The sequence below is a fragment of the Mustelus asterias genome, chromosome 19, assembly GCF_964213995.1.
Source record: "Mustelus asterias chromosome 19, sMusAst1.hap1.1, whole genome shotgun sequence".
Taxonomy (NCBI): domain Eukaryota; kingdom Metazoa; phylum Chordata; class Chondrichthyes; order Carcharhiniformes; family Triakidae; genus Mustelus; species Mustelus asterias.
Window position 1 is genome coordinate 20,038,991 of NC_135819.1, and position 27,125 is coordinate 20,066,115.

Here is a 27,125-nt window from a genome sequence, read left to right on the forward strand (position 1 = left end):
ATCTTGGTTTGTTTATCATTTCCAGTCACTCTTCTCCACACTCCCCTGATGAGAAGCAAGGATACTGGGGGCGGCACGGTAGCCCAGTGGTTAGCACTGCTGCTTCACAGCTCCAAGGTCCCGGGTTCGATTCCCGGCTCGGGTTACTGTCTGTGTGGAGTTTGCACATTCTCCTCGTGTCTGCGTGGGTTTCCTCCGGGCGCTCCGGTTTCCTCCCACAGTCCAAAGATGTGCAGGTTAGGTTGATTGGCCAGGTTAAAAATTGCCCCTTAGAATCCTAAAATTAGTGGATTAGCGGGTAAATATATGTGAGGGTACGCCTGGGTGGGATTGTGGTCGGTGCAGACTCGATGGGCCGAATGGCCTCCTTCTGCACTGTAGGGTTTCTATGATTCTATGATAGAATGGATAGTCTTTTTCCCAGGGTAGAAATGTCAATTACTAGGGGACATAGGTTTAAGATAAAAGGGAGGGATTTAAAGGAGATGTGGGAGGCAAGTTTTTTTATACAGAGGAGTGGTAAGTGCCTGGAATGTGCTGCCAGAGGAGGTGGTAGAATCAGATACAATACCAATGTACAAGAGGCACCCTTACAGGTACATGAAGAGGGAGGGAATAGAGAGATATGGACCACGTAGAGGCAAAAGGTCTTCATTTTAGAAATGAGTCATGTGTCAGCGCAGGCTTGTTGGGTGAAGCTGTGCTGTAGTGTTCTTTGAGGGTTTCAGAACAGGCGACCATCCCCTGCACACAGACTCGATACCCCACCAAGCCCTGTGTCCAGGGCGGCACAGTGGTTAGCACTGCTACCTCACAGCGCCAGGGACCCGGGTTCGATTCCCAGTTTGGGTCACTGTCTGTGTGGAGTTTGCACGTTCTCCCCTGTGTCTGCGTGGGTTTCCTCCGGGTGCTCCGGTTTCCTCTCACAGTCCCGAAAGATGTGCTGGCCGTGCTAAATTCTCCCTCAGTGTAACCCGAACGGGTGCCAGAGTGTGGCGACTAGGGGATTTTCACAGTAACTTCATTAATGTAAGCCTTCCTTGTGATATTAATAAATGAATAAAATACCCCACCCATACCCTGTACCCGTGGCAGAGTGGAGGGGGTAAATTCCAGGCAGGGTGAAGTAATTTAACTGAAGGAGTTTGAAGATTAAAGGATTCAGCCAGATGGGTTTGCCCACATCACTCACCTGGACCTGTCGTGAGGGGATATCTTTTGTGTTAATAAACCAAATCAAACTAACTGAAGGACAACTCAAAAAGGGGCAGCTCCCTAAAAGGAGGGGAACCGGCCGAAACAAAAGAAAAAGCTGAAGGGAAACTTAAAACATCAAATTAAAATGTGATTAAGGGGGGTTGATAATGCACCCCTGCTCCCTGCGGTGCCCAGCGGGCACGGAAGGCATCAACCATGTCCTCGGACACCGCACGCTCCCTTTCCAGGGTAGCCGGGGCAGACAAGTTGGGTTGGACGACCCCCCTCGATGGCCTGCTGCCTGGGCCTGTTGGATGGCACGCCTTGCCCAGGCCCAGGTTCTGCCGTGAGGGGGGAGACAACCGGTTGCCAGGCGACCCACTCCCAGCCACATCCGCCCCGCCCTAAGGTGGCAGCAGAATAGCCCCGCACAAAGATGGTAGCCCGAACTGACGTACGACGGGGGGGGCGGAGCAAGGCAAGGCAAGGCAAGAGAAGGCCCCGCAGCAAGATGGCGGATGTAACTGACGTTTGAGGGGTGGAAAGGCCCCGCACTAAAATGGCGACTAGAGGTGACATCGGATGGAGGAGGCAACCGGCCCGCCTCGGACTGCGCGCGCAGCATTGACCCGGCCGTGGGACCGCGGGTGAGCGGGGGATTCGGATCCGGGTCAGGGCAGCGGGTCACCCTGAGGAAATGGGGGCACACCTGGGGCGGCGGTACCTGACGGAGCCGGACACCGAGCCGGACCCGGGCAACATGCCCAGCTTCCCGGCCGACCTGGGCCTCCCTGAGCGGCAGGAGCGCGGTGAGTAACCCCGGGGGAGGTCACAATATCCCATCACAATGCAGTATCCTGCTGCAGAGTGTGGTACCAAAACTCATGGCTTGGCCCTAAATACCACCCCAGTCAACGGTGAGGTGGTTAGTGTCTCTCTGGGTGAGTTCCCATGTCCTCTCAGAGCCTTGGCGTCGGGCTGCTGTTTATTCACGATGGTTGTTCCTGCAGGTTCCCAATGGGTATTTTTGCCTTGTTTTTATCTGGCACTAACTGACTCTTGCGGTCACAGACTCACAGGACCTGCACTGATTGTGTCTCTCTGGATGGGTACATGAATAGGGAGGGAATAAAGTAACATTTATTTATTAGTCACAAGTAAGGCTTAACATTCACACTGCAATGAAGTTACTGTGAAAATCCCCTAGTCGCCACACTCCTGTTCGGGTAACACTGAGGGAGAATTTAGCACGGCCAATACACCCTAACCAGCACGTCTTTCAGACTGTGGGAGGAAACCGGAGGAAACCCACGCAGACACGGGGAGAACGTGCAGACAGTGACCCAAGCCGGGAATCGAACCCAGGTCCTTGGCGCTGTGAGGCGGCAGTGCTAACCACTATGCCAATTTCACAATTATTTTCAAGTCAAAACATTTATTACTCTTATTAGTATAACAATCTAAATGAAACAGAATAAAAGTTCAAGTCTTTTTAGACCGCATCTCTAAAGCACCAAGACCTAGTCTTGTAATATCTTTGCAATTTCTGCAATATCTTGGTGATCATTTAGTGCAAACCCCAACTAATGGGTTGTCATTGGTCAAGTTTTATAATTCATTTATGGGATGTGAGCGTCACTAGCTGGCCAGCATTCACTGCCCATCCCTAATTGCCCTTGAGAAGGTGTTGGTGTTCCTGTCTGTCTGCTGCCCTTGTCCTTCTAGATGGTCAAGGTCGCGGATTTGAAAGATGCTGCCTAAGGAGCCTTGGTGAATTGCTGCAGTGCATCTTGTAGATGGTACACACTGCTGCAATGTTTTTTCCATTTCAAATAATTATCCAATTCTCTTGTAAAGTTTATTTATCAATTATTAATGTCAGACATAGTAACTTCATTGCAGTGTTAATGAAAATCCTCTAGTTGCCACACTCCGGCGCCTGTTCGGGTACACTGAGGGAGAATTTAGCATGGCCAATGCACCTAACCAGCACGTCTTTCGGACTGTGGGAGGAAACCAGAGCGCCCGGAGGAAACCCACGCAGACACGGGGAGAACGTACAAACTCCACACAGACCGTGACCCAAGCCGGGAATCGAACCCAGGTCCTTGGCACTGTGAGGTAGCAGTGCTAACCCACTGTGCCACCATACCATCCTTGTGTTGTCTCCTACTGCCTCTTGATCCACTTGGCCCACCTTGTGCCCAAGAACCAGATCTAGGAATGTCTCCATCTTTATTGGATTGGAAACAACGCTTAAGAAAATGTTCTTGAACGGATTCCAGGAACTCTTGCCCCTCCCTGCTCTTTACCATGATACTATCCCAGTCTACTTTCTGATAACTAAAGACCCCAATGTACTAGTTGTAGCTTTTCTTTTGAAAAAGAAATTATTTATTATTCATAATGTTTATATGCAATATAGATTACAGAATTCACATAACCTGCAAGTTCAATTCCTTTCAATTGAACATCAAGAGGGCGGCACGGTGGCACAGTGGGTTAGCACTGTTGCCTCTCAGCGCCAGGGACCCGGGTTTGATTCCCGGCGTGGGCCACTGTCTGTATGGAGTTTGCACGTTTTCCCCGCGTCTGCATGGGTTTCCTCCTCCAGATGCTCCGGTTTCCTCCCACAGTCCAAAGGTGTGCAGGTTAGGATCATTGACCGTGCTAAATTGCCCCTTAGTATCAGGGGATTATCAGGGTAAATACATGGGGTTACAGAGATAGGGCCTGGACGGGATTGTTGTTGGTGCTGGCTTGATGGGCCAAATGGCCTCCTCTACTGTCGGGAACCTATGATTCTTCATCCTCGAAGGTGTTCAGACGATGAAGAGACTGAAGAAACTGTCCCAACAAGAAAAGCACACAGAATCTGCTATTGATGGGATTGATATTAAAGTGGTGAAGGATTAGCAAGACTCGTTCTTTTCCTTGAAGGCTTCCTTGATCATCTTCCAATCCAGAGTTTTCACTGTGGAGCTGGGTGAGACATGCTCTCTTCTAAAGGCACAGAGAGAGAGGAAGCTCTGTAATCAGCAGCCTGACAGAAGGCCACAGCTCAGTAACATCATCACAGCTTGACACAGCAAACATCAGCAGGGCCTTTTATGCCGGGCTATATGAGACGAAGCCCACACGGTGAAAGACCCTCTGAATTGCCCACAGCTTCTTGGTCTTCCAATGCAAAGAACTCTCGAGGATCGAGAGTTGCAGACTGGCACATTCTCAAGTCCAGCATTACACGCTGAGGGACCCACTAAAGGTTGAACAAAAACAAAGAACAATACAGCACAGGAACAGGCCCTTCGCCCCTCCAAGCCCGCGCCGCTCCCTGGTCCAAACTAGACCATTCTTTTGTATCCCTCCATTCCCACTCCGTTCATGTGGCTATCTAGATAAGTCTTAACCGTTCCCAGTGTGTCCGCCTCCACCACCTTGCCGGGCAGCGCATTCCAGGCCCCCACCCCCCTCTGTGTAAAATACGTCCTTCTGATATCCGTGTTAAACCTCCCCCCCTCACCTTGAACCTATGACCCCTCGTGAACGTCACCACTGACCTGGGAAAAAGCTTCCCACCATTCACCCTATCTATGCCTTTCATAATTTTATGCACCTCTATTAGGTCACCCCTCATCCTCTGTCTTTCCAGTGAGAACAACCCCAGTTTACCCAATCTCTCCTCATAACTAAGCCCTTCCATACCAGGCAACATCCTGATAAACCTCCTCTGCACTCTCTCTAAAGCCTCCACGTCCTTCTGGTAGTGAGGCGACCAGAACTGGGCGCAGGATTCCAAATGCGGCCGAACCAACGTTCTATACAACTGCAACATCAGACACCAACTTGGGGGAAGAGCAGCAAAGAGAGTGGGGAAAAGGCCAGACTCGGAGGTCCTCCTGCCATAGTACACACAACATAAGAACTAGGAGCAGGAGTAGGCCATTTGGCCCCTCGAGCCTGCTCCGCCATTCAATAAGATGGCTGATCTTTTTGTGGACTCAGCTCCACTTACCCACCTGCTCACCATAACCCTTAATTCCCGTTCCAAAGAACAGTACAGCACAGGAACAGGCTCTTCAGCCCACCAAGTCTGTGTCGACACAGATGCCTCTCTAATCTAATATTGTCTTGCCTCTACATGGTCCGTATCCCTCTATTCGCTGCCTATTCATGTATCTATCCAGATGCCTCTTGAACTTTGTTATAGAATCTGCTTCCACCACCTCCTCCGGCAGCGCGTTCCAGGCATTCACCACCCTCTGTGTGAAAAACGTACCCCTTACATCTCTTTTAAACTTTCCCCCTCTCACTCTCAACCTATGCCCCCGAGTAATTGACCCTTTGACCCTGGGCAAAAGATTCCAATTATCCACTCTCGCCAAGCCTGTCATAATCTTCTAAACCTCAATCAGATTCCCCCCTCATCCTCTGATGCTCCACCACCCTTTTTGACAGAGAATTCCAGAGATTCACCACCCACTGTGAGAAGAAATTTCTCCGCACCTCAGTTTTAAATGACTGCCCCTTTTTCTTGTAGCTATGTTCCCTGGTTCGAGACTCACCCACTTGTGAAAACATCTCACCATCTCCCCTGTCAAACCCCCTCAGGATCTCATATGTTTGAATAAGGTCACCCCTCATTCTTCTAAACTCCGTTATCCTACATCTTTTACAGAATCATTGCATCCCTACAGTGCCGAAGAGGCCATTTGGCCCATCGAGACAATTTAGAACAAAAAACAGTACAACACAGGAACAGGCCCTTCGGCCCACCAAGTCTGTGCTGACACAGATGCGCCTCTAATCTAATATTTCCTTGTCTCTGTGTGATCCATATCCCTCTATTCCCGGCCTATTCATGCATCTATCCAGATGCCTCTTGAACATTGTTATAGAATCTGCCTCCGGCAGCGCGCTTCAGACATTCACCACCCTCTGTGTGAAAAACTTGTCCCTTACATCTCTTTTTTAAACATTCCCCCCCCTCACTCTTAACCTATGCCCCCGAGAAATTGACCCTTCAACCCTGGGCAAAAGATTCTGACTATCCACTCTATCCTAGTCTGTCATAATCTTGTAAATCTCTATCAGGTCCCCCCTCATCCTCCAACGCTCCAATACAAGTTTGTTCAACCTTTCTTCATAGTCCGTATCCTCCAAACCAGGCAACATCTGGTAAATCTCTTCTGCACCCTTTCCATTGCATCAAGATCCTTCCGGCAGTGTGGTGACCAAAATGTACACAGTACTCCTAATGTGGCCTAACCAAAGTCTTATACAGCTGCAACATGATTTTCCAATTCCTATACTCCGATGAAGATCAGCATGCCACACACCACCTTGTCCACCTGAGTTGCCACCTTCACATACTGATCACTTCCCACCAGTGTGTCAGGAACTCGGGATTATGTCTTTCAGGATCAGAGAGGCTGTTCACTTATCACTTACCAAGTTAAAACGCTCTCACTCCAAGGTGCAGTAACATTAGTCTTCGAGTGCGTAAGGAAAATGCCTGAAGTTTGTCATTTCAGTCAATTCATTGCTGGGTAACTTAGCGAGGACCATAACAGGCGTCCATCCGCTGAGGCTGGCTATCTCTGACCTTGGGATTTCAGTATTGAATTGAACTGCACATGCAGGTTCCCGAGGTTGCTCTGGTGTTGCACTTATCCATAATAATGGATAACCCTCAGCATTATTATTGCAGCAAAGCCTTGGCCAGATAGAAACATAGAAACTAGAAGCAGAAGTAGGCCATTCGGCCCTTCGAGCCTGCTCCGCCATTCATTATGATCAAGGCTGATCATCAAATTCAATATCCTGATCCCTCCCCCACCGTCCCATATCCCTTGATCCCTTTAGCCCCAAGAGCGATATTAATTTCTTCTTGAAATCTCACGTTTTGGCCTCGATGACTTTCTGTGGGAGTGAATTCCACACATTCACCACCCTCTGGGTGAAGAAATTTCTCCTCACCTCAGTCCTAAAAGATTTACCCCTTATCCTCAAACTATGACCCCTAGTTCTGGACTCCTCCACCATCGGGAACATTCTTTCTGAATCTAACCCTGTTGGAATTTTGTAAGTTTCTCTGAGATCCCCCCCCTCACTCTTCTGAACTCCAGTGAATATATTCCTAACGGACTTAGTCTCTCCTCATATGACAGACCTGCCATCCCAGGAATCAGCATGGTAAACTAAGATGTAAACTAGTGTGTTAAAGACCCCCTAATTTTCCATGTCCTGGCTAACTTCAATGTCTCGACCGCTATTACCTAAAACAAATTCCCAATTAATTCACCGCTCAGCTGTCTGTGGGATCTAGCTGTGTACAAACTGACTGCCATATCTGTGTACTGAGACTGTGACGACTAAAGTAACACGGGTGTTTCACATGATCAGGGTGGCGCTGATGGAAGGATTGGCTTCGGTGAGGATGCTGGGGTTTGTTCACCTGTCTTAGAATTGAATCACTGCACTGCTGAAGGAGGCCATTCGGCCCATCGAGTCTGCACCGACCACAATCCCACCCAGGCCCTATCCCCGTAACCCCATGTATTTTCCCTGCTAATCTCCCTGGCACTAAGGGGCAATTTAGCAAATCAAAGAACCCGGAGGAAACTCACGCAGACACAGGGGAGAACGTGCAGACTCCGCACAGACAGTGACCCAAGCCGAGAATCGAACCCGGGTCCCTGGCGCTGTGAGGCAACAGTGCTAAGCTCAACCTAACCCGCACATCTTTGGAGTGTGGGAGAAAACAGGAGCACCTGGAGGAAACCCACGCAGACACTGGGAGAACATGCAAACTCCACACACGCGGTGACCCAAGGCTTGAATTGAACCCGGGTTCCTGGCGCTGTGGGAAAAAACGCCGCCCTAAAATTCACAGATCATCCATCTTCCTGCTTGATTTTGTGGAGACTTGGCTTGTGAAATTCCCCAGTGCCTTCGGTCGGTGTCCCAGATCTCGCTGCCATTTAGAAGGCTGGTGACAACAGCAGTGTTGTAAAGTCTTTGTCCCTTTTGAAGAAGATTTCTGTTGGTGCGGACAATATTTGGGAGGCCGCGCTCGGAGAGCTGAATCTCTGTCGTATCTCCTCTTGGAGCTGCTGGGAGCTGGGAATTCACTAACAGTAGCTGCAGGGTGTAGGTGCTTGTCCGGGGGAAGAGGAGAATTTTGGTCTTGCTCATGTTGAATGGAAGAGGATTGAGGGTGAGCTGAATGTCGCTTGCAGTGTGGAGCACTGCTGCTCAGCCGGTGACAAACTGTGATGTGCTGGAGAGTCACGCTAGTCTCCGCTCAGTTTCGATCATGACTCCCTGTGGGGGTTGGTCACGCACGTGTTCACCGACCAGGCTGGTGAAGATGATTGCTGCTATCGTACAGCCTTGGTCAGTCTGCTTGGGCTGGACACTGCATCCACACACCAAATCACTGTGTTCCAACTTCACCGGATGGCATCCTGTCTCCAGGAGAAAATGTGTTGAGGATACTTGGAAGCTCTCGCTGAAAATGGGCTGAAATGTCATTGGTGCATCGGGGTGGCGGGGAGCCCCTGGGGACACATGCTGGGGGTGGGGGGGGGGGGGGGCACATCCTCGTTTCGAGGCACTGATAATGACTAATCCTGTCCAAAGAATCCCTACGGTGCAGGAGGAGGCCATTTGGCCCATTGAGTCTGCACTGACCACAATCCCACCCAGACCCTATTCCCGCAATCTCTCACGTTTATCCCGCTAATCTCCTGACACTAGGGGCACGGCCAATCCACCTAACCCGCGCATCTTTGGAGTGTGGGAGGAAATCGGAGCACCCGGAGGAAACCCACGCAGACACGGGGAGAACGTGCAGACTCCGCACAGACAGTGACCCGAGCCGGGAATTGAACCTGGGTCCCTGGCACTGAGAGGCAGCAGTGCTAACCACTGTGCCACCCTATAACTGCAATGGGTGTTGCTACAAATGTGGCCAATATTTATTGCCCATCCCTAATTGCCCTTGAACCGAGTGTCTCATTGGGCCATTTCAGAGGGCATTTAAGAATCAACCACATTGCTGTGGCTCTGGAGTCACATGTAGGCCAGACCGGGTAAGGACGGCAGATTTCCTTCCCTAAAGGACATTAGTGAACCAGATGGGTTTTTACAGCAATAGTTGTCATAGTCAACATTACTGAGACTAGTGTTTAAGTCCCCTGGGTTACTAGTCCAGTGACATTGCCACAGCCACTCCCTCATAACTGGGTCTAGTTGGGATGAGCAAACTAGTCAGCAGAGCAGCAATGGATTCGGTGCCGAGTATTTAGATGTGGTTAACATTACGGTGAAGCGCTGTTCTTGGCACTGATGAGTGTGAGATAATTGAGAACTTTGTAACAGAGTAAAGTGCATCAGTCTCGGCGTCTCTGTTCAAACACCACTCTTTGTAACAGGCACAAAACTAGCTTTGGAAGATGAAGCGTCAGGAAGTCAAGTTGCGTAAATTCTGCCCTGCAGCTCGACACTTGGAAACACTATCCAATCTGCCCGGTTCCCTGGCTGAACAAGGTTGTCCCGAGCTCAGTGAGGTTTTATGAAGGATTATGGCTGGTGCTGATTTTACCTTGAAGAAGGAGCTGGTTCAGTTCCTGGCCAGGGGAGAAGCTGCATCATATCAACACCACCACACCAGCTATCACTCTTCAGAAAGCCTCAATAAACTCGGCATCATCAGAAATTAAAACCTCTCCATAGATGACGCTTAGTCTGTTTGATCTCCTGAGGGGGATTTTCCAGATCGTGAGGCTGCAGAGAGGGGAGGTGGGATGTGTCTGGTCAGGATGTTGCAGTCATTATGGAATAGGCCTGCTCCAGTAGCTGGTCTTTTAATGCCTGCTGTTTTGTATGTTCATGTGTAACATTCCAGTCCTTTATAAAACACTCCTCCACAATGCCATTGTTGTAGGCAACTGCACTGCAAATAGCACTGATGGACAGTTCAGTGAGAAGAAATCCAAAGTGATTTTTGTCTCCAGTCTCTGCGATACCAGTGCCCCTCAAACCAGCTCCTCACCTCGCTTCCTCTGAGCTCATCCCAGACTTTGCTGCCGGCACTGAGTCCCACTCACCGCAGTGCCTGCTGCGCTATATTGGCTGCCAGTCTGGTAATGTCTCCAGTTTAAATCACCTCCCACTATTGCTGTGACCTCCTCCTGCCCTAAAACCTTCAAATATCTTTAATTCTGGTGCATTGAGCACTCATTTTAATTATTCTACCCTTGGAGGCTGCCTAGATGCTGAGTGTGGGATTCCCTCCCTAAACCTCTCTGCCTTTCTCTTTCCACAGACGCTACACTTTGACTAACCTTGCCGTAATATTGGTGTCGATTGTGGTCATACTCTAACTCATCTTGGGAAGTTTTATTACGCTATGAATGTGTACGGTGTAAATGCAACTTGTTAAGTAGAATCCTGTGCCTGGGAGTTAATATAGTGACTGTGTATGTGTGCGTCTCTATCTGTCTCAGTGATGATCGCGACACAGCAGGAGATGAACGATGCCCAGTTGCCCCTCAGTCAGCGCGATTACTGCGCTCATCACCTCATCAAGTTCTTGAAATGCAAGCGGGATATGTGGCCCAACTTCTTCGAGTGTAAACACGAGCGTCACGACTGGGATTACTGCGAGCATCAGGAGTAAGTTCACTTTCATTGTCTGTTCATTCCTTAGAATAGGCGTAGGCAGCACTGATCCGAAGTTGAACTTTTATTGAGCGTCATTTAAAATTAAAATGACAGAAGCGAAGAAACTAATTCTCTAGAGAGAGAGAGAAGAGAGCAGGATGAGCAGGAGCGGCAGAAGCTAGTCCTGATACAGACTCGATCCAAACCTTGGACAGGACTGACCTGAATGAATAACTGTTACTACAATATATGATTTCTTATCTGTGTTATTGAAAGAGCTGGGAAAGTACAAAGGGTCGTGAATGTAGCCCAATCCATCACGTAAACCAGCCTCCCATCCATTGACTCTGTCTACACTTCCCACTGCCTCGGCAAAGCAACCGGCATAATTAAGGACCCCACGGACATTCTGTCTTCCACCTTCTTCCATCGGGAAAAAGATACAAAAGTCTGAGGTCACGTACCAACCGACTCAGGAACAGCTTCTTCCCTGCTGCTGTCAGACTTTTGAATGGATCTACCTTGCATTAAATTGATCTTTCTCTACACCCTAGCTATGGCTGTAACACTACATTCTGCACTCTCTCCTTTCCTTCTCTATGAACGGTATGCTTTGTTTGTATAGTGTGCAAGAAACAATACTTTTCACTGTATACTAATACATGTGACAATAATAAATCAGTCTCCAACTTGGAAAAAACAATTGGCAGCTGTGTGACCACGAAAGCTTTGTTTAGTCATTTTCTGCTAACATTGTATTTTCAAATGCAGTCAGTTTCTAAGTTCATCCCAGAATTCCCAGCTGAGTTTTAGATGTGGCCAACTTAGCTTTAAAGCTTAGCAGAGTTAGTTACACAGGCGGAAATATCTTACAATGAAGTCTTTTAACTGAAGCAAACTGTACAAAGAATCCCACACCCTGGGGTGGTGGGTAGACTGACAGACCCACTGACGTTGGCTTAAACCTGCCGCTCTCCCCTCCCAGTCATGAATTGGTTAATACAGGAGCTGGAGCTGGCCCACAGGTATCAGGAAAGATCCCAGCTCTGCTACTAGGTCTCTGCTCCACTGAGCAGGTGGCACAACTTGCACCGACCTTCAGGGCACGAGTGTTTTACGTACAATCCATAGAATCCCTACAGTGCAGAAAGAGGCTATTCATAGTGATAGATATTCAGCATGGAAACAGGCCCTTCAGCCCAACTCGTCCATGCCAACCAGGTTTCCTAAACTGAACTAGTCCCATTTGCCTGTGTTTGGACCATATCCCTTTCCCATCCATGCACCTGTCCAAATGTCTTTTAAATGTTGTCATTGTACCTGCCTCATTCACCTTATCTCTGCCCCTCATGATTTTATAAACCTCTATAAGGTCATCCCTCCTGCACTCCAGGGAAAAAAGTCCCAGCCTCCCCTTATAATTCAAACCTTCCAGTCCCTGTAACATCCTTGTAAATCCTTTTATGCACCCTTTCCAGTTTAATAACATCCTTCCTATAGCAGGGTGACCAGAATTGTACGCAGTGCTCCAAATGTGGCCGCACCAATGTCTTGTACAGTTGTAACATAACATCCCAACTCCTGCACTCAATGCTGTGACCAATGAAGGCAAGTGTGCCAAACGCCGCCTTCACCACCCTGTCTACCTGTGACGCCACTTTCAAGGAACTATCTGTATCTGCACCCCTAGGTGTCTCTGTTCGACAACACACCCCAGGATCATTCCATTAACTGTGTAAGTCCTGCCCTGGCTTGTCTTACCAAAATGCAACACCTTGCATTTATCGGAATTGAACTCCATCTGCCATTCCTTGGCCCACTGGGCCAGTTAATCAAGATCCCATTGCAGTCTGAGATAACCTCCTTCACTGTCCATTGCACCACCAATTTTGGTGTCATCCGGAAACGTACTAACCATGCCTCCCATATTGTTTTCCAAACTGTTTATATAAATGACAAACAGTGGACCCAGCACCGATGCCAGTGGCACACCGCTGGCCACAGACCTCCAGTCTGAAAAATACCACCCTCTGTCTACTACCGGCAAGCCAACTTTGTATCCAATTGACTATTTCTCCCTGAATCCCATGTGATCTAACCTTGCTGACCAGTTTACCAGTGCGGTACCTTGTTGAAGGCCTTGTTAAAATCCATGCAGACAACATTACCGCACTGCCCTCATCTATTTTCTTGGTTGTCCCTTCAAAAAAACTCTTGAATTCGTAAGACATGATTTCCCACACACAAAGCTGTGCTGACCATCCCTAATCAGTCCTTGCCTTTCCAAATGCATGTAGATCCAGTCTCAGAATCCCCTCCGACAACTTACCCACCACTGACGGGCTCACCGGTCTGTAGTTCCCTGGCTTTTCCCTGCTGCTTTCCTTAAATAACACAACATTTACTTCACTCCAGTCTTCCAGCATCTCACCCATGGCTGTCGATATAGATATCTCCACTAGGATCTTTACAATTTCTTCCCTAGCTTCCCACAATGTCCTGGGATAAACTTGCTCAGGTCCTGGGGATTTATCTACCTTTATGCCTTTAAGACCTTCAGCACCTCCTCTTCTGTAATGTGGGCACTTTTCAAGACATCACTATTTACTTCCCTGAGTTCCTTCGCTTTCATATCTTTCTCCATGGTAAATACTGACGAGAAATATTTGTTTAGGATCTCCATCGAGTCTGCACCGACTCTCTTGCATCTTAGCCTTGCCCTATCCCCGTAACCCCACATATTTACCCCACCAATCCCCAACCTACACATCTTTGGACACTAAGGGGCAATTTGGAATGGCCAACCAGCACATCCTTGGAGTGTAGGAGGAAACCAGAGCACCGGGAGGAAACCCATGAATACACAGGGAGAATGCGCAAACTCCACTCAGTCATCCAAGGCCGGAATTGAACTTGGGGGGTGGTGCTGAGAGGCAGCAGTGCTAATCACAATGCCACCCAGTCAGGCTTCCTCTGTGAGGCTTGAATAGAGTGGGCGTGGAGAAGATGTTTCCACTAGTAGGAAAAACTAGAACCAGAGGGCACAACCTCAGGCTAAAGGGGCGATCCTTTAAAACAGAGATGAGGAGGAATTTCTTCAGCCAGAGAATGGTGAATCTATGGAACTCTTTGCCGCAAAGGCTGTGGAGGCCGGGTCATTGAGTGTCTTTAAGACAGAGATAGATAGGTTCTTGATTAATAAGGGGATCAGGGGTTATGGGGAAAAGGCCCGAGAATGGGGATGAGAAAAATATTAGCCATGATTGAATGGCAGAGCAGACTCGATGGGCCGAGTGGCCTAATCCTACTCCTATGTCTTATGGTCTTATGATTGTTACCTTGAGAGCAGGATCCAGTATGGTGCCCCCTTCCCACCCCCATGGTGGGATAGCCATTGGTATTTGGGTTCAATGTATGGAGAATAGCCTCTTTGGACAGGTTTATAGAGGATTTTGATTTGATTTATTGTCATGTATGTTAGCATACAGTGAAAAATATTGTTTCTTGCGTGCTATACAGACAAAGCATACCGTTCATAGAGAAGGAAACGAGAGAATAGAGAATGAAGTGTTACAGTCATAACTAGGGTGTAGAGAAAGATCAACTTAATGCAAGGGAAGTCCATTCAAAAGTCTGACAGCAGCAGGGAAGAAGCTGTTCTTGAGTCGGCTGGTACGTGACCTCAGACTTTAGTATCTTTTTCCCAATGGAAGAAGGTGGAAGAGAGAATGTCCGGGGTGAGTGGTGTCCTTAATTATGCTGGCTGCTTTTCTGAGGCAGCTGGAAGTGTAGACCGAGTCAATGGATGGGAGGCTGGTTTGCGTGACGGATTGGGCTACATTCACAACCTCTTGTAGTTCCTTGCGGTCTTGGGCAGAGCAGGCGCCATACCAAGCTGTGATACAACCAGAAAGAATGTTTTCTATGGTGCGTCTGTAAAAGTTGGTGACATGCCAAATTTCCTTAGTCTTCTGAGAAAATAGAGGCGTTGGTGGGGCTTTCTTAACTATAGAACAAAGAACAGTACAGCACAGGAAACACGCCCTTCGGCCCTCCAAGCCTGTGCCGCTCCTTGGTCCAACTAGACCAATCGTTTGTATCCCTCCATTCCCAGGCTGCTCATGTGACTATCCAGGTAAGTCTTAAACGATGTCAGCGTGCCTGCCTCCACCACCCTACTTGGCAGCGCATTCCAGGCCCCCACCACCCTCTGTAAAAAACGTCCCTCTGATGTCTGAGTTATACTTCGCCCCTCTCAGCTTGAGCCCGTGACCCCTCGTGATCGTCACCTCCGACCTGGGAAAAAGCTTCCCACTGTTCACCCTATCTATACCCTTCATAATCTTGTATACCTCTATTAGATCTCCCCTCATTCTCCGTCTTTCCAAGGAGAACAACCCCAGTCTACCCAATCTCTCCTCATAGCTAAGACCCTCCATACCAGGCAACATCCTGGTAAACCTTCTCTGCACTCTCTCCAATGCCTCCACGTCCTTCTGGTAGTGCGGCGACCAGAACTGGACGCAGTACTCCAAATGCGGCCTAACCAGCGTTCTATACAGCTGCATCATCAGACTCCAGCTTTTATACTCTATACCCCGTCCTATAAAGGCAAGCATACCATATGCCTTCTTCACCACCTGTGTTGCCACCTTCAAGGATTTGTGGACTTGCACACCTAGGTCCCTCTGTGTTTCTATACTCCTGATGACTCTGCCGTTTATTGCATAACTCCTCCCTACATTATTTCTTCCAAAATGCATCACTTCGCATTTATCCGGATTAAATTCCATCTGCCACCTCTCCGCCCAATTTTCCAGCCTATCTATATCCTGCTGTATTGCCCGACAATGCTCTTCGCTATCCGCAATTCCAGCCATCTTTGTGTCATCCGCAAACTTGCTGATTACACCAGTTACACCTTCTTCCAAATCATTTATATATATCACAAATAGCAGAGGTCCCAGTACAGAGCCCTGCGGAACACCACTGGTCACAGACCTCCAGCCGGAAAAAGACCCTTCGACCACTACCCTCTGTCTCCTATGGCCAAGCCAGTTCTCCACCCATCAAGCCACTTCTCCTTGTATCCCATGAGCCTTAACCTTCTTAACCAACCTGCCATGTGGGACTTTGTCAAATGCCTTACTGAAATCCATATAGACGACATCCACGGCCCTTCCTTCATCAACCGTTTTTGTCACTTCCTCAAAAAACTCCACCAAATTTGTAAGGCACGACCTCCCTCTTACAAAACCATGCTGTCTGTCACTAATGAGATTGTTCCGTTCTAAATGCACATACATCCTGTCTCTAAGAATCCTCTCCAACAACTTCCCTACCACGGACGTCAAGCTCACCGGCCTATAATTTCCTGGGTTATCCCTGCTACCCTTCTTAAACAACGGGACCACATTCGCTATCCTCCAATCCTCAGGGACCTCACCCGTGTCCAAAGAAGCGACAAAGATTTCCGTCAGAGGCCCAGCAATTTCCTCTCTCGTCTCCCTGAGCAGTCGAGGATAGATGCCATCAAGCCCTGGGGCTTTGTCAGTTTTAATGTTCCCTAAAAAACCTAACACTTCCTCTCTCGTAATGGAGATTTTCTCTAACGGGTCAACACCTCCCTCCGAGACACTCCCGGTTAACACGCCCCTCTCCTTCGTGAATACCGATGCAAAGTATTCATTTAGGATCTCCCCTATTCCCTTGGGTTCTAAGCATAATTCCCCTCCTTTGTCCCTGAGAGGTCCGATTTTCTCCCTGACAACTCTTTTGTTCCTAACGTATGAATAGAATGCCTTAGGATTCTCCTTAATCCTGCCTGCCAAGAACATCTCGTGCCCTCTTTTTGCCCTTCTAACTCCCCGTTTGAGATCTTTCCTACTCTCTCTGTATTCCTCCAGAGCTCCATCTGTTTTCAGTTGCCTGGACTTAACGTACGCCTCCCTTTTCATTTTAATCAGATCCTCAATTTCCCGGGTTATCCACGGCTCTCGAATCCTACCTTTCCTATCTTTCCTTTTTACAGGCACATGCCTATCCTGCAGCCTTATCAATAGTTCCTTAAAAGACTCCCACATGCCAGACGCGGACTTACCCTCGAACATCCTCTCCCAATCAATCAACATTCACCAATTCCTGCCTAATCCGGCTATAGTCAGCCTTCCCCCAATTTAGCACCCTGCCCGTAGGACAGCACTCATCCTTGTCCATTACTATCCTAAATAGTGTCGACAGGACAGGTTGTTGGTGATCTGGACACCTAAAAACCTGAAGTTCTCGACACTTTCTACTTCATCCCCATTGATGTAGACATGTTCTTCTCTACGCTTTCTGTAGTCATTGAGATTGAGGGAGAGATTATTGTTGCTGCACCAGTTCACCAGATTCTCTGTCTCATTCCTGTACTCTGTCTCGTCATTGTTTGAGATCCGACCCACTACGGTGTTGTCAGTAAACTTGAAAATGGAGTTGGAGGGGAATTTGGCCAGAGTCATAGGTGTATAAAGAGATTGCTGGCACTTTTGCGACTACGAGATTCGGTATGTTCAGGATAGGAAGTGAGGGAGAAATTATTGGGGCGAGGCAGTGAAAGATTTCTAATTAAAACCAAAAAGATGAAAGTCTCTAAACATTGAGCATCAGAAGCCTCCTGAAAATGGACTTGACTTCACACTGTTATGTCCTGGCTACAGTGATGCCTGCCCTGATATCGACTGGAACAGTGGTTAGCAATGCTGTCTCTCAGCGCCAGGGACCTGGGTTTGATTCCTGGCTTGGGCCACTATCTGTGTGGAGTTTGCACATCCTCCCCAGTAGTGCCAGGGTTTCAACAATCGGTTCTGGAATGAGTATTTTTAAAACAGCCCAGAGGGGCGCACACTAACCTCCTGTTTTCTCCCCCTCTATTTCCAGCTATGTGATGCGGATGAAAGAGTACGAGAGGGAGAAGAGGCTGCTGATGAGGAAGAAAAAAATGGAGGAGAGGCAGGCAGCATAAGCAGCTTTCCTGGACCTGCTGCGTAACTCCGTCTCCCTCTGGGAACCGTACCCTATCTGACCAGACTGCAGCGTGCGATGAATTGTTTTGTATATAATTCTGAGATCTCCTGAACTGAATAAAATGCTGAGTTATAAACTTAATCTATTGCTTTCAGGCTAGCCTGTTCTCTTCTCCCAGGTCCTCGACTTCCTGTCACACTGTTCACTAACATTTCTCAGTGTGGGTAGTGTATAGTATAGCTCAGCTGCATGTGGGTGTAAACACCGTCTTATTCACAGTGCATCACAGTTCTTGCTGGCTTCCCAGATGTGTGGGGACGAGGGCTTATTCAGCTGGTAGCATCTCAGTCAGAAGGGATGCCAGGGACTTGAGCACAATGTCTGCCACTGTTGGAGTTATTGAATCTCTTGTGCCTTGCCTTGTCAAAGCTTCCCATTTGGCCGCCAGGAGATGTGTGTGTGTCTGGCAGAGCTGCTCAAGCACACAATGTTACAGCCTTTCCTTGCAGAGCCTTCAGTCCCTGAGCCCAACATAGCTGGATAAACACAGGCAGAGAGGATAGGATATGTTAAAATAGACAAACACCAGTGTGAACACCATTTAGGCCAAACGGCCTGTTTGTTTTAAACTCTGGTGCGTTCCTGCCTTGTGACCAGCTTATCTAATTCTTCTCTATGCTGTCAGTATAGCTGTTCTATCCCCACAGGACCTGGGGCTATTTTCAATGAGGTTTGAATGCTACAGGATGAAAATTAGCTTCATATGTGATAATGACAGTGAACGGAACAGAATAGCAGTTGTAACCCTATTGGTACAGGATGAATTTAGACTTGGATCTGTTTTGTAGTTTGTCCTTTTCCCCATTTATTGGTCCATTCTTGCTGCTATTTTTAGAGTTCTGAGTGTTGACATTATGACAGAAACACAGCAAGAGTCGACATTACAGACAAATCAAGTTTATTCGGTTTTTTGTAAACAATGTTATTGCTGACATTGCAGAGTTTGAGAGAGAAATATTCTTCAATGTTTTAACCACACAAAGCTCAGATACAAAATAAGTAATTCAGAAAGAAATTCAAATTAGTTAATTCAATGCCCAACTTTCCCCTTGCAAACAAAATACCAATCATTAACAGGATGTCTGCAAAGTTGGGCAGAGATCAGAGTGATGGAAACTAGGCATTGCCATTACACATACTGACAGCACTGATACTAAGACTCAAGAATACATAAAGCAGCAATTAATATCGAGAGACGACCAATATTCTAGTGCTCAAATGTCACAGTTAAAGTAACCCAGGAAAACTTCATCAACTTTCCATACCATTAACCAATCAGTGCATATCAATTTTCTAAGCAGGATTGTTGATCGGATTTTACCGACATTCAGTGCGGCGACCTGCTTCAGATTTGCTCTTTCCTGGCCGTAGGAGATACTGAAACAAGCCCCCCTCAAACTTCCCATGTATTAAAAGGGGAAACTAAATTGGACATCTGAAATATGAGTGTGGGACAGATAGAGACAGAGCTGCTCACAGCTTTATAATTGGGCTGTGTCGCCAAGGGCCACCTCACCTCTTGTCTAAAAGCAGATGGCACCTGACAATGCACAAGGTTTGTAGTTGGTGACCAACGTCTGGCCTGTTAGATACAGAGTAAAGCTCCCTCTACACTGTCCCCATCAAACACTCCCAGGACAGGTACAGCACGGGGTTAGATTTACAATAAAGCTCCCCTGACACCCTCTTATCAAACACTCCCAGGACAGGTACAGAGAAAAGCTCCCCCCTACACTCCTCATCAAACATTCCCAGGACAGGTACAGCACGGGGTTAGATACAGAGTAAAGCTCCCTCGACACTGTCCCCATCAAACATTCCCAGGACAGGTACAGCACGGGGTTAGATTTACAATAAAGCTCCCCCGACACCCTCTTATCAAACACTCCCAGGACAGGTACAGAGAAAAGCTCCCCCCTACACTCCCCATCAAACATTCCCAGGACAGGTACAGCACGGGGTTAGATACAAAGTAAGCTCCCTCAACACTGTCCCCATCAAACATTCCCAGGACAGGTACAGCACGGGGTTAGATACAGAGTAAAGCTCCCTCGACACTGTCCCCATCAAACATTCCCAGGATAGGTATTTTGGATTTAACTCCGTGCTGCTTGCTTTGCATTGTTCCATCAGAAAAGGTATTGAAGTGTAAGGGTTGCAGCGTTGACTGGACGGCTGTCTAACTGCAGCGAGGGAAATGGGAGCCTCTCCTCACACTTTGAGAACGAACTCCCACTCCTGCCCATTCTCCACCACCAAGAATGACAGCGCTTAGATTCAGATGCCCAACAGGAGAGCAGGAGGGGGAGTGAAGATTTTCAGGGTAATAGGGTGTGGGACGTGGCCCACTGACATCAGTAAATTGGGCAGAAATTAAAAGGATCAGTGATTCTGTATCACCCAATCTGCAGCAGATCCCAAGACCTCGCTGTAGAACTACTATGGTTCATTCTGTCCCGTCACTAATGGAACCGCGGGGATCCCACAGAGTAACCAGAGCTCGGGGGAGCAGAATTAAAATCAGGAAATACACAAAATACACAACAGCTCTAAGAGCAAATAGAGAGGCGGGTTTAAGATTGCCACCACTCCGTCACCTTTTTGTACAGAGAGACAGGGTATAATCAGAGAAGTCTGCTGAAGCTCATGATTGGTTTACTGCAGGACGGACAGACAAGGAGCGGGTGGTCATAATCAACACCCTGCCCAGGCTCAGCGAGTCCACCTTCTACAAGAAGAAGGGGATGATTGGGGTGCGCAGAGGCGGATAGTCACGGAAGTCCTTCAAGTAGCTGCGATGCTTCCCATTTGCCCAGATTGCCATCTGGGTGAATCCAACCAATGTAAACAACGCAACTGGAAAGAGAGAGAACAAAACCTCTTTATACACGCAGCACTGAGATTCCAGTTCTGTCCCCAGCCACCCTCCCCACACCCAGTAAACCTGCCCGTGGACATAGAACATAGAACATAGAACATTACAGCGCAGAACAGGCCCTTCGGCCCACGATGTTGCACCGACCAGTTAAAAAAAAAAACTGTGACCCTCCAACCTAAACCAATTTCTTTTCGTCCATGAACCTATCTACGGATCTCTTAAACGCCCCCAAACTAGGCGCATTTACAACTGATGCTGGCATGGCATTCCAATCCCTCACCACCCTCTGGGTAAAGAACCTACCCCTGACATCGGTTCTATAACTACCCCCCCTCAATTTAAAGCCATGCCCCCTCGTGCTGGATTTCTCCATCAGAGGAAAAAGGCTATCACTATCCACCCTATCTAAACCTCTAATCATCTTATATGTTTCAATAAGATCCCCTCTTAGCCGCCGCCTTTCCAGCGAAAACAATCCCAAATCCCTCAGCCTCTCCTCATAGGATCTCCCCTCCATACCAGGCAACATCCTGGTAAACCTCCTCTGCACCCTCTCCAAAGCCTCCACATCCTTCCTGTAATGTGGGGACCAGAACTGCACACAGTACTCCAAGTGCGGCCGCACCAGAGTTGTGTACAGTTGCAACATAACGCTACGACTCCTAAATTCAATCCCCCTACCAATAAACGCCAAGACACCATATGCCTTCTTAACAACCTTATCTACTTGATTCCCAACTTTCAGGGATCTATGCACACATACACCTAGATCCCTCTGCTCCTCCACACTATTCAAAGTCCTCCCGTTAGCCCTATACTCAACACATCTGTTATTCCTACCAAAGTGAATTACCTCACACTTCTCCGCATTAAACTCCATCCGCCACCTCTCGGCCCAACTTTGCAACCTGTCTAAGTCTTCCTGCAAACTACGACACCCTTCCTCACTGTCTACCACACCACCGACTTTGGTGTCATCAGCAAATTTGCTAATCCACCCAACTATACCCTCATCCAGATCATTAATAAATATTACAAACAGCAGTGGCCCCAAAACAGATCCCTGAGGTACACCACTTGTAACCGCACTCCATGATGAATATTTACTATCAACCACCACCCTCTGTTTCCTATCCGCTAGCCAATTCCTGATCCAATTTCCTAGATCACCCCCAATCCCATACATCTGCATTTTCTGTAGAAGCCTACCATGGTGAACCTTATCAAACGCCTTACTAAAATCCATATATACCACGTCCACTGCCATGCCCCCATCCACCTCCTTGGTCACTTTCTCAAAAAACTCAATAAGGTTAGTAAGGCACGACCTACCTGCCACAAAACCATGCTGACTATCACCTATCAATTCATTACTCTCCAAATAACTATAAATCCTATCCCTTATAATTTTTTCCAACATCTTGCCGACAACAGAAGTGAGACTCACCGGTCTATAATTCCCGGGGAAGTCTCTGTTCCCCTTCTTAAACAATGGGACAACATTCGCTAACCTCCAATCTTCTGGTACTATACCAGAGGCCAACGACGACCTGAAGATCAGAGCCAGAGGCTCTGCAATCACTTCTCTTGCCTCCCAGAGAATCCTTGGATAAATCCCATCCGGACCAGGGGATTTATCTATTTTCAGACCCTCCAGAATATCCTGCACATCCTCCTTATCAACTGTAATACTGTCTATTCTACTCCCCTGCAACCCAGTGTCCTCCTCAGCTATATTCATGTCCCCTTGCGTGAACACCGAAGAGAAATATTGGTTCAATGCTTCACCAATCTCCTCCGGTTCCACACATAACTTCCCTCTGCCATCTATAACTGGCCCTAAACTTGCCCTAACCAACCTTCTGTTCTTGACATACCTATAGAACGCCTTAGGATTCTCTTTAACCCTATCCGCCAAAGTCTTCTCATGTCCCCTTTTAGCCCTTCTAAGCTCGCTCTTCAACTCCCTCTTAGCCAATCTAAAGCTTTCTAGTGCACTACCCGAGTGCTCACGTCTCATCCGAACATAAGCCTCCTTTTTCTTTTTAACCAACAAAGAAACTTTTTTGGTGCACCACGGTTTCCTAGCCCTACCAATTCCTCCTTGCCTGACAGGGACATACCTATCACAGACTCGCAGTAGCTGCTCCTTGAAAAAACTCCACATGTCGGACGTTCCCAGTCCCTGTAATCTCCTAGTCCAACCTATGTTTCCTAATTCTCTCCTAATAGCCTCATAATTACCCTTCCCCCAGCTAAAACCACTGGCCCGAGGTTCATGCCTATCCCTTTCCATCACTAAGGTGAACGTAACCGAATTGTGGTCACTATCACCAAAATGCACACCAACTTCCAAGTCTAGCACCTGGTCTGGCTCATTTCCCAGCACCAGATCCAATATAGCCTCACCTCTAGTTGGCCTGTCTACATACTGAGTCAAAAAACCTTCCTGCACGCTTTGAACAAAAACTGACCCCTCTAACGAGCTAGAGCTATAACAATTCCAGTCAATATTAGTCAAGTTAAAATCCCCCATAACAATTGCCCTATTACTTTCACTCCTAAGCAGGATTGACTCCGCAATCCTTTCCTCAACCTCTCTAGAACTTTTAGGAGGTCTATAAAAGACTCCCAACAGGGTGACCTCTCCTCTCCTATTTCTAATCTCCGCCCATACTACCTCAACAGATAAGTCCTCATCAAACCTCCTCTCTGACACTGTGATACAATCTCTGACCAATAATGCTACCCCTCCCCCTCTTCTACCTCCTTCCCTACTTTGACTAAAACATTTGAACCCCGGGACCTGCAGCATCCATTCCTGCCCCTGCTCTATCCATGTCTCTGAAATAGCCACAACATCGAAGTCCCAGGTACTGATCCACGCTGCAAGTTCACCCACTTTATTGCGAATACTCCTGGCATTGAAGTATACACATTTCAAACCCTGCTCCACCCCACCTCTGCAATGCCGTGCATTGCAGTCCCCATCCATGCATCCCTCCCTTTCAGCCCCACTACTCAGGATCCCTCCCCCCCCCCGAATCAGTTTAAACCTCCCTGCATGGCCGTAGCAAATTTACCCCCCAGGATATTGGTCCCCTTCTGATTAAGGTGTAGACCATCCTTCTCATAGAGGTCACACCTTCCCCAGTACGAGCCCCAATTGCTTAAGTACCTGAACCCCTCCCTCCTGCACCATCCCCTCAGCCATGAATTCAAACCTTCCCTCTCCCTATTCCTCTCTAAACTATCCCGTGGTACAGGCAAGAGTCCAGAGATAACCACTCTGTCAGTCTTGGCCTTTAGTTTCCACCCCAACTCCATAAATCCCTGCCTAATATCCCCTTCCCCTATCCTCCCTATGTCGTGTGTCCCCACATGTACAATAACTTGTGGTTTATCTCCCTCCCCCCTAAGAGTCCTGAATACCCTGTCAGACACATCCCGGACCCCAGCCCCTGGTAGGCAACACACCAACCCTGAGTCCCTACCTTTAGTTCCGACCCTCCTATCTGTCCCCTTAATTGTGGAGTCCCCAATCACAAGGCCCAGTCTTTTACAGCCCCTAACCACCTGAGCTTTCTCACTCGGCTCACCCCCAGAGATCTGCTCTCTATGCTCAGTTGATTCCTCCTCAACTGTAGCCTCCAGCACCGAAAACCTATTATGGAGGGGAACCGCCCCAGGGGATTGTCTTCCCGATTGCTTCTTACCCCTCCTCCTGGCATTGACCCAAGCCTCATTTCTAGGAGTTACTATTTCTCTATAACTCCTATCAACTTCCACCTCCGCCTCCCGAATTATGCGGAGTTCCTCTACCTCCCCCTCCAGCTCCTTTACACGCTCCTCCAGAAGCTGCAATCTAATGCACTTCTTACAACTAAAATCTCCTGAAACACTACTGGATTTCCTCACCACATACATCCCACAGGAGATGCAGCATACTGCCTGAACTGCCATCCCTGAAGCCATTACCAGCAAGAAAAAAAGAAAACAAAAAAACTTCCCCACACTTATAATTAGGTTAGAGGAGGATGGAAGGGTGGGATCCTCTACCAGTGTAGAGGATCGGGTATCTCCTCTGCACCAATTTATAGGGGCCCGAGAGAAAAAAAAAAACTACAGCTACCGGCAGGCTTCGCGATGCGGCCTTCCGGTTTCCGTTAATTACAAAAAACCTCCCGAAAATTAGACAAAAAAAAACCCAGAATTTACTCACAGTCCGCGCTCTCTCTCACCGCTCACAGTCTCCACCCCGCAGGTCCGCTCCCAGAGGAACACTGAGGCCGATACCCCGAGGCGAGGCCAGGCCCTCACTTCTCTCAACTGTCCGCGACTCTCAATCAGTCACCTCTCACCACATGGGGAAGGAGACAGCAGCACTCAGCCAGGTCCACTGAGTGGATCCAAGCTACTGATGATTAATCTCAGCCTAGGCACTGGTACCTCTACCCTTTGAATGCTGCATTCTGACCCACACAGCAACCACCTGAACCCAGTGAGTACAAGAAAGGAGAGACTGAAGCAAAATCGAGGGAAGAGGGAGTGTGAGCAGCTCTCATGTTTCTGACTAAGATCGACACAATCTGTTTTGCTGCCCCTGTTTGATCCCTTCCCTTGCTGTACTTGCTGTGGTCAACAGAATCAAACACTTGGGATTGGCACAGTAAGAAGTCTCACAACACCAGGTTAAAGTCCAACAGGTTTATTTGGTAGCACAAGTTTTCATCTTTTGAGTCACCTGATGAAGGAGCAGCGCTTGGAAAGCTCATGCTACCAAATAAACCTGTTGGACTTTGACCTGATGTTGTGAGACTTCTTACTGTGCCTACCCCGGTCCAATGCTGGCATCTCCACAACTTGGGATTGGAGGAGAGTGAGTGTGGCAGGGATTGGAGGAGAGAGAGAGAGAGAGAGAGATAGACAGGGGTTGGAAGAAAGCGAGTATGTGAAATGGATTGGAGGAGAGAGACACACACACACACACACACACACACACACACAGGGATTGATGGAGAGGGAGAGAGAGAGAGAGATTGGAGGAGAGAGAGAGAGAGACTGGAGGAGAGAGAGAGAGAGATTGGAGGAGAGAGAGAGCGAGATTGGAGGAGAGAGAGAGATCAGAGGAGAGAGAGAGAGAGAGATTGGAAGAGAGAGAGAGAGATTGGAGGGGAGAGAGAGAGATTGGAGGAGAGAGAGAGACTGGAGGAGAGAGAGAGAGAGATTGGAGGAGAGAGAGAGATTGGAGGAGAGAGAGAGATTGGAGGAGAGAGAGAGATTGGAGGAGAGAGAGAGATTGGAGGAGAGAGAGAGATTGGAGGAGAGAGAGAGATTGGAGGAGAGAGAGAGAGAGTGGAGGGAGAGAGAGAGAGATTGGAGGAGAGAGAGAGAGATTGGAGGAGAGAGAGAGAGATTGGAGGAGAGAGAGAGAGATTGGAGGGAGAGAGAGAGAGATTGGAGGAGAGAGAGAGATTGGAGGAGAGAGAGAGATTGGAGGAGAGAGAGATTGGAGGAGAGAGAGAGATTGGAGGAGAGAGAGAGATTGGAGGAGAGAGAGAGATTTGGAGAGAGAGAGAGATTGGAGAGAGGGAGAGATTGGAGAGAGAGAGATTGGAGGAGAGAGAGAGATTGGAGGAGAGAGAGAGATTGGAGAGAGAGAGAGATTGGAGAGAGAGAGAGATGGAGGAGAGAGAGAGATTGGAGGAGAGAGAGAGATTGGAGGAGAGAGAGAGATTGGAGGAGAGAGAGAGATTGGAGGAGAGAGAGAGATTGGAGGAGAGAGAGAGATTGGAGGAGAGGGAGAGAGATTGGAGGAGAGAGAGAGATTGGAGGAGAGAGAGAGAGATTGGAGGAGAGAGAGAGAGATTAGAGGAGAGAGAGAGAGAGATTAGAGGAGAGAGAGAGAGATAGAGAGAGAGAGAGAGAGAGAGAGAGAGAGAAGAGAGAGAGAGAGAGAGAGATTAGAGGAGAGAGAGAGAGATTGGAGGAGAGAGAGAGAAGAGATTGGAGGAGAGAGAGAGAGATTGGAGGAGAGAGAGAGAGATTGGAGGAGAGAGAGAGAGATTGGAGGAGAGAGAGAGAGATTGGGAGGAGAGAGAGGAGATTGGAGGAGAGAGAGAGAGATTGGAGGAGAGAGAGAGAGAGATTGGAGGAGAGAGAGAGAGAGATTGGAGGAGAGAGAGAGAGATTGGAGGGAGAGAGAGAGAATTGGAAGAGAGAGAGGAGAGAGTTGGAGGAGAGAGAGAGAGAGATTGGGAGGCGAGAGAGAGAGATTGGAGGAAGAGAGAGGAAGATTGGAAGGAGAAGAGAGAGA

The 27,125-nt window shown here is 48.2% G+C and overlaps 2 protein-coding genes across 5 annotated transcripts in view; one reads left to right on the plus strand and one right to left on the minus strand.

Moving 5' to 3' along the window:
- The first annotated feature begins 1,836 nt into the window (after positions 1-1,836).
- On the plus strand, positions 1,837-18,012 carry ndufb7 (NADH:ubiquinone oxidoreductase subunit B7). Its single transcript, XM_078234681.1, has 3 exons — positions 1,837-2,006; positions 10,710-10,878; positions 17,785-18,012. The coding sequence occupies exons 1-3, from the start codon at positions 1,895-1,897 to the stop codon at positions 17,867-17,869; spliced, it is 366 nt and encodes a 121-aa protein (XP_078090807.1). The 5' UTR covers positions 1,837-1,894; the 3' UTR covers positions 17,870-18,012.
- A 1,453-nt stretch (positions 18,013-19,465) lies between these two features.
- Positions 19,466-27,125, minus strand: part of tecrb (trans-2,3-enoyl-CoA reductase b) — a 59,432-nt gene continuing 51,772 nt past the window's right edge. For all 4 annotated transcript variants that reach the window (XM_078235132.1, XM_078235130.1, XM_078235131.1 and 1 more), the window contains one exon: positions 19,466-20,787. In XM_078235132.1, the coding sequence (XP_078091258.1) occupies positions 20,660-20,787 (128 nt within the window). In that variant the 3' untranslated portion in view covers positions 19,466-20,659. The remainder of the gene's footprint in view (positions 20,788-27,125) is intronic.